At 39.9% G+C, this 12,149-nt stretch overlaps 1 protein-coding gene across 4 annotated transcripts in view; it reads left to right on the forward strand.

Moving 5' to 3' along the window:
* ARHGAP6 (Rho GTPase activating protein 6) overlaps window positions 1–12,149 on the forward strand; it is a 314,963-nt gene that overhangs the window by 273,466 nt on the left and 29,348 nt on the right. For all 4 annotated transcript variants that reach the window (XM_042037783.1, XM_042037794.1, XM_042037815.1 and 1 more), the window contains exons 3-4: window positions 609–680; window positions 9,925–10,181. In XM_042037783.1, the coding sequence (XP_041893717.1) occupies window positions 609–680; window positions 9,925–10,181 (329 nt within the window). The remainder of the gene's footprint in view (window positions 1–608; window positions 681–9,924; window positions 10,182–12,149) is intronic.

A 12,149-nucleotide genomic window follows, 5' to 3' on the forward strand; every position in this document is an offset into this window, starting at 1 on the left:
TATATCGATTGTCAGAACAATCATTCCTCTGAGACTCTAATCCATCTGAACCAATCTGGACTTGCTGTACCCAGCTGCCAGCTCCCCATATGAGTTCAGATCAGATGGGTCATGAAGGTGGTCAGCTATCACCCGTGGATACGGTGATATATGACTGGTATGCAGAACTTTATCCTGGCTGTTAGTAATCCTCCCTTTCCAAATACTACCTTTAGTTCCACGCCTGAATCACAGTCTTGTGACCATGGATGAAGGCTACCCAGTACCTTGTAGGTTTATGGTGCTTTGCTGTCAAGAGCACCCAGCAAAAAACCTCCATTGTTAACTCTTCAGTGACCACACATGTAGATGTTCCCAGCAGCATGCAGGGGATACATTTGTGTTCCCCAGTACAGCCTCAGCGTTTGGGTGAACAAAGGCACCCTCCTTTGGGCCAGAGGACTGTGATGGTCCCTAGTCTTTGTGAAATGTGCCTCACACCCTCCCTGATCCCCAGTGCTGTGACCATCTCACTCCATGTTCCTACAGCTTGTGCAGCAGTTTGTTCAGTGTTACTTCTCTTCACTTACTTCCTTTTTTTGTTTTCTTTTTTTTTTTGCCTCTCGCAGATGGACAAAAGAGGAAGAAGTCATTAAGAAAGAAACTGGACTCTTTAGGAAAGGAGAAGAACAGAGACAAAGGTAAAATGAGTACATATTCAGTGGTCGGGTCTTAGTTTTGCATATGAGATTTTTTTAGTCTGAAACATACTTTTTAAAGTAGGACAATGTTGTTGAGCTGATAAACTGTCTAGGTATTTATTTTCAAGCTGAAAAGTGTTTTATCTTTTCTGTTTGACTTTAGTGTAACTCAGATCTCTTCCACTGAAAGGTTTGGTTTTTTGGTTGGTTTTTTTTTTTCCCTGAGAAAAAAAGGAAGACTTAAAGGACTGCATCTTTTCTCCCTTGTTCTTTCTCCCCAATTTCACCATCCAGTGCAAGTGTGGTCTGGCAACATGATCCAGTTCTTCACCTGCATTTGCTCTCTCATCTTTCAGTTTACAAAGCACATAAACCCCGCACTGCCCAAGCGAGTCAGTTGGTTTGCTTTTCTTTCTTTAACCTTAGGAAAATAGACATTGTTTAAAATATATGAATGCTTCAGTACTACTGATCAGTTGGATTTTAATAACCTCCATGTGACATGGATTTACAGATATGGTTGTACTCTTTTGTTTGGAAACTAATCAGCTTTATGGGCTGGGTCCTAATCCAAGACCTGAAGTTGACCTGTAATTCAGAGCCATTTGAACCAAGTCTAAATACTGAGACACTGAAAAGTGTCTGTGAAATTGCATGTAGGTAATTGTGCATCTAATTTTATGTTCACTTCTGGAAAAGAATTTCTCTAAAAATGGTAGTAAAACTCTGTATTGATATCCCAGTTTCACAAACATGCACACAAATGCAGGAAATTGTGACAGGAGATGTGACCTGGTTACTCTGATGTGCTTACTTTTAGTCTAGTTTAGCAGAAGAAGGGAACTTTGAAATTCCACTGAAAAAATTAACATCCCCATTTCAAAGTTACTTTAGATAGTTGTTAAGAAAAAAATATTTTTCTTTTAATTTTTTATTTGATGATTTTAAATATGTGATTGTTATTTTCTTGATTTAACATTGGTTATGGTAAATATTTGAATTAATCTTTCTAAAACTGACTATCCCCTGACACATTGGTTTGATATATCTAGTGGCTTCCTGTGTTGTACTGCAAATATCAACGTTTTCATTTGTAACAAGAATTACTTGAAATATGACTTGAGCCCACATGCAGGAGTCATAATGATTTTATAGCCTCTTTTGGGGGAAAATCTTTTTTGTACTGTCCTATTAATGCATTACATTTGGCTACACTGTAATTAGTGATTGTTACTATGGTTTTTTCTGATGTTTGTACAGTTAGAAGTGCAAAGTAACTTCGTTCTGTGTAAAACCTGCCCTCCTTTCAGTGCATTTGCCAGATATTGATCTTAATAGGGCTTGTGGAGTACTCTTCTGCATCAGAAAAGGATAACCACATCCTGCTTTTTTTTTTTTAAATGATCTGTGTCTCACAAATATTTGATGTACTGAGAGCTTTTATCTTTCCTCCCTTATGGGTAGCATGACTTTGGTAGTCTCTGTGGAAAGTTTCTCTTTAGAAGCTCTTTTGAGAGTTAAAATACATTTTGGGGTTTTTTCCTCACATTTTTCTTTGCTGTAGCAGATTTTAACAATGATAAATCGCTTTGATAATTCACCAAAGACAGAATTTTGCTGTGTCACCCAAACCTGATGGATCTTTGCAATTGCACTTTCAGAGCTCCACCAATGCTCTTTGGTGCAGTGCCTTGAGAAGCAAGTGTGTCCTTTTGGTGATAGATACAAATCCTTAACCCAAAGTTGGTCTTTATTCCGCTAAATTCTCTGTTGCCAAAGATCTTTCAAACAATAATTTTCTTACATTGCCTTGCATTTTTCTGTATTTTCTTACAGCCATGTTTTATTTCAGCTGACCTCTGTTTCCAGTAATTACACAGCTGCACTGGTTGAGCAGTTCCAGATAATATTAGTTTCTGCTATTACACTTCTGTTCAGGGATTTTCTTGGGTGTCTACCTTGCATGGTAGCATTTATGCTTCATTCAGTTAGTAGGTTTGGGGACATACTTGATTTTTATTCTGAAGGGTTTTCTGAGTGCATTTTGCCTTTTAGGGCTCACTAGTTTCCACGGTGAAGGTCAGCACTTTGTACTTATTCATCATTGTTTAAATTTATCTACTTCCTGGTTTTCAGCCTTGCTCATACTATCTGGTTAACTATACCAAGCATTTTTAGAAATCACTATGCTGATTCTCTTAATTTTAATTCCTTTTTTCTTATTGTTATTTGAAATTCACGTTTCAAACATATACCCCTCTGCTTTTATCCTTTTTCTTCCATCTCTCACTGTCTTGTTCTGAGTTACAGAGACGTTTTACATGTGCTCTCCACTTACAAAATATTATAGGAGCACCCTCTGAGAAGAAAATACCCCATCACTTCTCAAAGAGTAGAATCTGTATTTCTCTCCTTCCTTTGGGAAAAACTTGGGCTGATCAATAAGGGTCCAGGAAATTGGAAGGAGTCAGGTTCTGAACAGGTTGTGTTAGCAGAGTGAAAAGAAAGGCATATTTGCTCTTACTTATTGCCAACAGCAATTAGGCAAAAATATCCCAAATGGCAGCATATGGCATCTTACTTGTCAGGTTTTCTGGCAATGGTTGGTTCTGGTGTACTTTTTTTCTGCCCCTCTAAGTTGTTAAAGAGCATCTGTTTCTCAGGTAGTTGCTGAGCAGAGTCTTAGTGCATGACAGAAGAGGGAATGAACAACCAGGATTTCTGGTTTGTGCCATGGAGACCATCACAGTGGTTGAAAGGTGGCGGTTTTCCTGTGGGAAGCAGCAGCACCAGCACCTCCTCCAGCCTCAGGAGTTAGGGGGGACAGTATTTGCCCAGCTTTCAGCTGATGAGTTGGCTCTGGAAAGAAAAATATAAGGCCTTGTGCTGCTGGTCTCCATAAAGATGAGCCTGCTATGCTCACATCAGAATTGAGCCCCACCACGTTCCCTGTACAGTGGCCTCTATGTCACCTGAAGGAAGAGTTAACTTCCCTCCACATGCCTTTCACAGCAAGCTTGTTCTGTAAAGAGAGTATCTCCCATTTCTGGCCAGCCGGTCCAAGACAAACTCTCCTCACTGTGAACGTGGGTGTGCTAAACAAAGGCTGGGAGCACACGCTTACCCACCCGGGCAGGTCCCCAGTCCTCATGCCTGAAAGGAACGCCTTCCTTCTGTTTATTTTGGGGAGTTTGTGGTGGGTTTTTTTAGTAACTAGTCCAGCTGCACTGTTGTGAGGAGAAGAAAACAACAAGACCAGGCCACAGGACGTCGGAGGGGAATCAGGAAAGCTGATTTCCAGACACTTCATACAGAGGAGATGCAGCTGCCTTAATGCAGACTTCATTTCCATCCCTTCAGCATCACTTTTGTAAACACAGTTGCAGTTGGAAGTGTCATTAATTCCAAACATTTTGAGTTTTCTCTATCCCAGCCTGGGAGCCCCCACATACCCAGACAAGTAACAGCTGAGGGGACCACGTTGTTAGGTCCTGCCCAGAGTATGTGCCACCTGAAATCCCCTTTTGTAAAGACAGACTGCTGGAGGTTAATTCTGACAATCATGCAGCACCATGTGATCGTGTGTGTGGGCCGCAATCAAAGATAACAGGGATGTACCTGGCACAGGAAGCCACAGAGGTGGAAAGAAAGGGCCACCATGCTGGTCACCAGGGATGCACGATGGAGGCCTCACTGCAGCTCTTGCCTGGCAAACCCTCTCCTTTAGCACCAATGTGCACTGAACTGCCCCAGGGTGCAGGTTTCTGGGGTTGCTCTCTCTGGAGAGGTGTCGCCTCCCTCCAGTTTGTGCCAAAGACTGTTCTTCCCCCCACCACCCCACCAGATGTCTATACTTAAAAGGCACAACCAAATGGAACTACTCATTTTTGCTAGGACTGTTGGGAGATTTAATAACTTGTATTTTAGGACTCAGTCCAATCTGTGGAGTTTTTGCTGTCTAAACTTCACATTTTATTTAGATGGATCAGTCAACCTGTCTGTTAAGTTAGTTTCAGCAACCTGTCAGGCTTCTGAAGGCAAATAAAGACACTACAGTAGAATTGAATGCACTTTAAATGAGTTACATATCTTTATTTTGTCCCTTTTGATATCTGTCAACATCTCATTAAAAGGGGAGAAATTGTAAAAGAAGTGTTTTTTCAATTGTTTTTACATCTCTCAGTGATTCACCAAAGCAGGGTATAGCAAAACTTGCTGGATGCAAACAGACTAAACAGGAGAACAGCACTCCACCCAGATATTTAAGCAATATTTTCAGCTTCTATCATTCAAGGGTTTTTGCTTTACCCAGCCTGCTTGTTATTAATGGCCATCATGACCCTCGATCCTGCTGTCTACATACGTCTCTAAACATTGGCTTTGGCTGCTGACAAACAGTACTCAGGCTGGAGGAGCAGTGACATGTCCATGCTGCTTGGAATAAGACATTCTCAGGATGCTGTGCATGCTGGCAGCTGGATCCTGTTCCCTTATGAATTCAGTGCTAATTCTGACGGCAGCAGAAGCGGAGTCTTTTGTCCGTCCCGTGCCAGTGATCTGGGTGTCTGCATAAGCAGGCCTACTTTTAAAGTACACACAGGCATTCCTGAGAGAGATGCCTCCCAGAAATTACTTGTCCTAGAATACTTTATCAGTAAACCAACTTTGTTTTGCCTTGGTTTCAGTAAACCTTACAGGTGAATGGAGAGACCTGCTCAGAAATAATAATCACTTGTTATGTGATTGTTTGAGTAACTAAGAATCATCCCTTTTGCTGATGTTTCTGTGTGGAATGTAAATAACTGGCAGGTTCATCTGTGGGGCCTTAGCAGAGCTGCAGTGTGTGCGGGACTTCCTGATAAAAGGCCTTCCTGGTAACTCTGGATTATGCAACTCCAGCAGTAGATGTTTGGTTTTTCTTTAGTTCAAAATTTTTGCAAGTGTCTCTTTTGTGTTTACTTACCATTCATGCTCAGTAAATTAAGATGTATTTTTTAATGTTTGCCTTTGTTCTCAGTAACTCAGCCTATCATGGTATCCATGTGCCTTGGCACAGCGTAAGGAGAGAGCTGAATAAATGAAGTTTGTTTTATTGTGGTTTATCAGAAATTGGCTTTTTTTCAAGCCTTTTCAGTGCCCTACCATGCTTCTGTAAAAATCTTTGAATCATGCTCTCTAGGCATAAAGAAAGGGTTTTTTAAGCAACGCTGTATCATATTTTATATTAAAATCAAGTAAAGTACCAAATAATCTCTTAATTTTTTGTAAAAAAACCCCAGACATACTCCCAGAAAAAAGCATAAGTGATCAGGAGGGCCTTATATCACTCCTTGAAGGTCAGTGAGCTCTGAGTAGTTGAAGTGATTTTCAGCCACAGAACTGATGCTGAGAACATTGTCTTATCTCGAATCTCATGGAGTCACTGCAGGTTTTGGAGAACCTTGAGATGGAAGGAGTTTTGCAGTTTCCATTATGTTATGAGGTTTCTGTTTTCCTTGTTTTCTGCTTCCATCACTGTCCCTTCAGATCTGAAGTAACTGATTTCAGTTAGCAAAACAGAGTTACCCTATCTGGCTAGCTGGGGAGATTGACTTAAAGACCCCCTCTAAATACCCCTTTAAGAGCATGTTATTCCCTGATCTCTATTCCTGTCATTTAAATAGAGGTGGGACAAACACCTTAGTAAATCTTGGTCACAGGATTTTAGCAGCCCAAAACCAGCATTTACAATGTACTTAAGAAAAAACTCCAAATGCTAAGGAGACTAACCATAGTTAATATTCACTTTATTAGTATTGAAAGACTCAATAGAATCTAGAATATAGACCTCACTGGTTCCTAATAGACTCTTATGTTTTGTGGGATGAAAAGCAGTTTTCACCAGCTGAAACTTCAGAGAAGTCTTTTAAACTTTATTTGGACAGGGTGACATGAGCTGAAGTAAGCTATAACCATGTGGGTCAACATCCTGAATATTATCATTTGATTAGCAAAAAGGAGGATTTCAGATCACTGAAAGTCTCATTTGATCTGGCTGGGAATTTTTCTGTGACATGCTGCTTTTTATTAGAAATGGTGATTTACCACCAAAGAAAGATTTCTTAGGAACTTATCAGTTTCAATCAAAATTTTGTTAAGAAACTGGCCTCAACTGCAAGATTGGCTTTCTGGTAAGAGAAATTATGCACTTCTCCAAAATATTAAATTCTCTCCTTTGCCAGTAAACACTGAAAACTGGAGTGTATTAAAAGTGCTGCTAGCTAAGGATACGAGTCTGCGTTTCCAAGCTGATTGCCCAATCTGCCAGGTTGTTTCACATTTTTACATGATGCTTTCTGCAAAACATCTTTTTAAACTGCCCAGTCTCTTCATTGAATGGTCAATTTTTTGTTGAGTTTAGAGAGAATAACTAACTTGGTAGCTTTGGCACTCAGTATGTATACAACAGACCAAGGTTTGAGCCACTGCTTTAAGGTACATTTCCTCATACAAATAAAACCTCTCCAATAGTGGGGATCCCCAGCCTACAGCTATAAAGAGGCAGTTGGTCCTTTTACCTGCATTGTGAGACCAGAGCCTCAAACCCACACATCTTGTGTCTGAGTTAGTGCCCTGCCTCTCCCATCTGTGGGGTTGCTAATTACTTCACATGAGTACAGCTTTTCTTTTTTAATGAATCTGAAATGTCAGAAGTGCTAACATTCACTCTAATTACTTGTTCAACAAGGAAGTTTTTGGGATTGAATGTTCCTGAAGAGTGGTGGATAGAACATGCTCCCTTGCCACCACAGCCCATGGTGCAAGCACATACACACATTTTGGTGGGAACTTTAGGCTGTCAGCAGTCTGCAGAGGGGGAACTGATTCTCTCAATTTCAACAAATGAGCAAAAAGTTTCTGGGTTTGCCAACTCTTTAATGTAATTACCACTGCCAGCCAGCACCACTACCATCTGTATTTAGTCTGAAATTCAGCCAGTTGGTTTTCATCCAGTTCCACATCTCTGCCAGGCATTGCGAAATCAAGGAAGTGGTTCATGAGGTCCTCTGAGAAGGCCTACATCAGAGCAACCTGGAGTAGAGGCTTATTGTCCTTTCTCTGGCCCACACTGAGTAAGAGCAGTTAAAAACCTGGAATCCCACACCTGAGAGTTTCCAAGGAGGGCCAACGCCTACCTCAAAATACCAGCCTTTACATATTGAAGTCAGGAAAAGGGTCATTTTAATAAAAAATTCTTTTAATGAAGCAGTGCTCAGATCTTGTCTCCTGCTGATCTTGCTCCAGTTGATGTAGGATTAATGGCATCAACATGCTGTTGGGCATCACATGAGCCCAGTACTCCTGCCCTCTCCCAATCTAAAGCATAAGCAGCTCTGAGCCAAACCAGAGAAATACACTGTTTTCAGGATTTAATTTGTCTCAGTGGCTTTTCTCAGGAAATGTTGTAGAAGGACAAATAAAAAAAGGGATGCTGGGAGTACAACAAAGCACCCAGTTAGACAACCAGAAGGGGACACCTGTTGCATATGTGCATTTCAAATTTGTCATCTTAAATGTTCATTAGTAAGATAATTCAGAACAATCAAAAAATTTAATATTAATACTGTCATAATTTTGTAGACACATGCTGCTTGAGTATAGGAGGGAAAGGTCTAACTGAACTCCTGGAACTGGCAATCCCTGCATTGCTTGATATCTGTGTGATGATCTTTCTTGTCCTAAATTAAATGCAGATGGTTTTAGATGTCATTCTACTCATAGGTCACCTCCAGAGTTGCTTGATATATGAGGCTCTGCTTCCTGATTTAGTTTTTGTCTGGCCACCAAAGTTAATTTGTGTCTTAACATTTCATGCTTCTAAAGAGCAGGAATGTTTCTACCAAATCAGAACAACAGACTCTTGTTTCTTTAGTGCGATAGACTAGTAGTGTCCTCATTCAAGATTCTTAAAATACCCTCTTCTTTTCAGTGATACAATTTGGAAGTGTCATCAAAGACCAGATACAATTTGGAAGTGTCATCAATGACCTAGTTAGACTTAAAATCCCAGAAGGAATTTTGGCCTTTAATTATTAGCACAATTGTGGCAAAAGAGAAGTATAGTATATAAGAATTTTTCTTTGTGCTTCCTTTTTTTTATAATTCCTCTTTTGATGCTTAAAAATTTGATTTTAATCTCTGGTGTTTTATTTATTCCTGGTATGAGCAGGTCTGAAGCTGGAACCTAGTAGAAGTTGCACTCATTTTCACCAGGGTGAATAACATCAATAGTTACTTTTTCATTTCTTTTGAGGACAAACCAGCTCTAGTTGGAAATCTGTCTTACTGGCTTTGCTTCTGCTAATCTCAGATAAGTCTGATTTGAAAATAAATGAGAATTTGATTGTTAGTTGCTGACTGATTCACTGTAAAACATTTTCCTATTTTGTAAAATACTTAAGCATTTTACTTTGAGACCTGTGGCATATGCTGGTTTTGTACATTACAATTATATTGATGCGGGATGGGATTATGTTCTTTTTGTTAATTGCGACAAACATGTTCTCTTGTGTTTCCATGTGTCCCTGGTTTTTTTATTGTTACAAAGTATTTGCAAAGTTATTGTATTGTTTATACTGATATGCCACTGTTAAACAGGTTTAATCTTACCAGTATTTAAAAGAGTATAGTTCTTGTATAAATTTAAAACCATATCCTTGATGGCTTAGTCTGAATAGTGAATGTACTTCGAAGGTCTCTGCACAAGTAGATTCATACTCCTCTGAACTGTAGTGAAACCTGTGCATGTGCCAGTACCCCTTGACTCTGGTGCCCTACAGAATTTATGAGAAAGGAGCCTGGTGAAGGGATCTGAAACATTAGAGAGAGAGCTCTGGCACAGTCCAGCGAGGCTCCCCAGTCTCAGGATGGTTACCAGAGCTTCTGATGCCCCTCTGCAACATCTGTGTGTAACCAGAAGTGCCCAATTTCAGTTACTTTTGGTGGAAGTTAACATCTTAGTTAGATCTGATTTCAAATGATTTTCCAAGATTCTGTGCAGTATATCTTGCATGATGTGACTTGAAACAGGATTCAGATACCATGGGCTACAATTACCTGGCACTGTTGTTATTATTCAGTCCAATACTTCATTGGAATTTAAAGGGACTTCAGATTTCTTAACAACTTAACAGTTAGTTCTTTTTGTACTAAATAAGCATTCAGATGTTTGGTAAATATTAGCATTTTCTTCTTGTTGTTGCAGAATTTATTCCCCAGGCTTTTGGAATGCCTTTGTCTCAAGTGATTGCTAATGACCGGGCCTACAAGCTCAAGCAAGACTCTCAGAGAGAAGAGCAAAAAGATGTTTCAGATTTCGTGGCCTTTCTGTTGCCATTTGGAACTAAAAGACAGAACAAAGAACTTTCAAGCAGTAACTCATCTCTCAGCTCAACCTCAGAAACACCGAATGAATCCACTTCTCCTAACACACCTGAGCCAGCGCCACGAGCAAGGAGACGTGTAAGTAGACACATCACAATGGGCTGTGTGACAGTAGGTCCAGAGCTGGACCAGGAAAAACCTCTGTGTGTGGACTGTGGAATATTTTTTTGTTATGTTTGAATAGTGAGGTTTTTTCAGGTGGAAGTCAGCCTCATCAACATCAGGAAACTCTTACCTGTAGTGGGAGTCTTCTTTTGCTGATGCTGGTCGGAAAAGATCATACAAGCTCTGCAGGTCTGTTACAGATCGCAAAGAGGCAGAGAGATTATCTAGAAGTTTTCCTGTTTGCTCCCTTTATCGACCTTCTTCTGTCGAAGTCTTTTAGATTTAACAAATTCCATCTGTCTTCAACCTAATTTTTTCAGCAGGGGAAGACTAAACTTAGGTGTTTGATATTTATAGGTATACTTATCTTAATCTAGCTCTAAATTGATAATAAATCTAACTATTAATCCCTTTCCTAATATTAATAAAAATCCTTATGGTCTAACCCTCATCACATCCTCTGGTAAGTAAGGAGTTGTCAGACTAGATTTGTACCAGGGTCTTTGAAGGATGTTTTTGCATGCAGGCTATGAAGATGCCTGTGACAGCAGAACACAGTGTGGTGGTTTTAGGTTGAATATTAAGCTACATGTAAAATTGACCGTTTTTTAGCATAATTCTGTTCCTTGTAAGTAAATTTTATGCTCTGAACTTTCCAGTTCTACAGTTAGTAATAGTAGTAATTTTTTTTTTCTATTGTTACCATGGAATAGAGGTTCTAGACTTAACTGCTTTTTGGTTTCATTTGCAGTGGAGGGACAAAAATTTGCATAATAAAAGACTTTGAATAAAACCACTTTTAAGAAATCTGAGCAAGAATTGAGCTACAAGAACGGACTCTGGAAAATAAAAGATTTTCTTAGGAATCTCACCTTTCATACTTAGGATAAAACCTGCTTCATAGAAATTCTCTGTTGGGCTCTTCAAACCAGTGTTTAAGAGGGGTAGGTCTGGAGTAAATTGCAAGTTGAGAGAAGGCAGAAAGTGGGTCATGGGGCTCTTTGTTTCTCTAGCTGCCAGCTGAAGTGTCTATATTCTGTCTGCAAATAGCTGAAAACGTGATGTTTGCAGTCTTGTATATGCATTAATGCACATCTGTTGATCTGTGCAAACCATGTAAACAGGCATTTGTGTTTACACAAAAGTGCAAAGTAACTTGACTAAGTGTGATGGGAAACTCATGAACTTTCAGAATTTGGCAGTCAGTGACAAAAAATAAAAATTCACTGTATGCACTCATGGGCTTCAGAACCTTTTTTCATAGGAGGGAAAGATAACTCATGTGTCCAGAGGTGAGCCATCTGCTGTTCTTTTCATGAAGTGTGATAAGATTTCTGCATTTGACCAGTGAGCAAGCAGAAGGATCATGGATCCTTTGGTACATCCATAGAGCTCCATCAGGACCAAGTTCCTAGAAGCTGAGGGAGGGTTTTGCTTGTTTCGGTTTTTTGCATGGTTGGTTTTAGGTTTGGTTTTTTTTTTGTCAATACTGGCATTGCATCTTTCAGAGTACTGAATTGGAGCCTTTAGTCCATAGCCATGAGGATGCAGTAGGACATGGTTCACCTACAGAGAAGAAAGAGTAGACTAAGCTGGGCAGTGTGACATGAGGGAGCTGGCATTTTCTCTAGGGAGTTAACTTAGCTAATGAACTTTATGAATTGTCAATTATTTAACATTAATATCAACTCATTTCCCATATGTTGTCTGTCTTCATAATTCTGTTTATCAGTATGCTTACTCCTCTCCCCTGAGCTTATTTAGGGGATGGTCAGGAAGCCTGCACTTATCTTTTATCTCTTGAGCACCATTGCACTGTTTGTCTCTTCTCCACTGTTCCTCAGCAGTCAGGTAGGTCTGTCTGAGCCCAGACTAATAGGTCTGGCTGAGTTTGATCAGCTGGATCGGTGGAGTATGTTGGTAATGCTTTCCTGTGCACTT

This window comes from Corvus kubaryi, unplaced genomic scaffold (genome assembly GCF_017639235.1).
Source record: "Corvus kubaryi isolate FWS band 111438036 unplaced genomic scaffold, C.kubaryi_AGA036_p1.0 133, whole genome shotgun sequence".
Classification (NCBI taxonomy): Eukaryota; Metazoa; Chordata; class Aves; order Passeriformes; family Corvidae; genus Corvus; species Corvus kubaryi.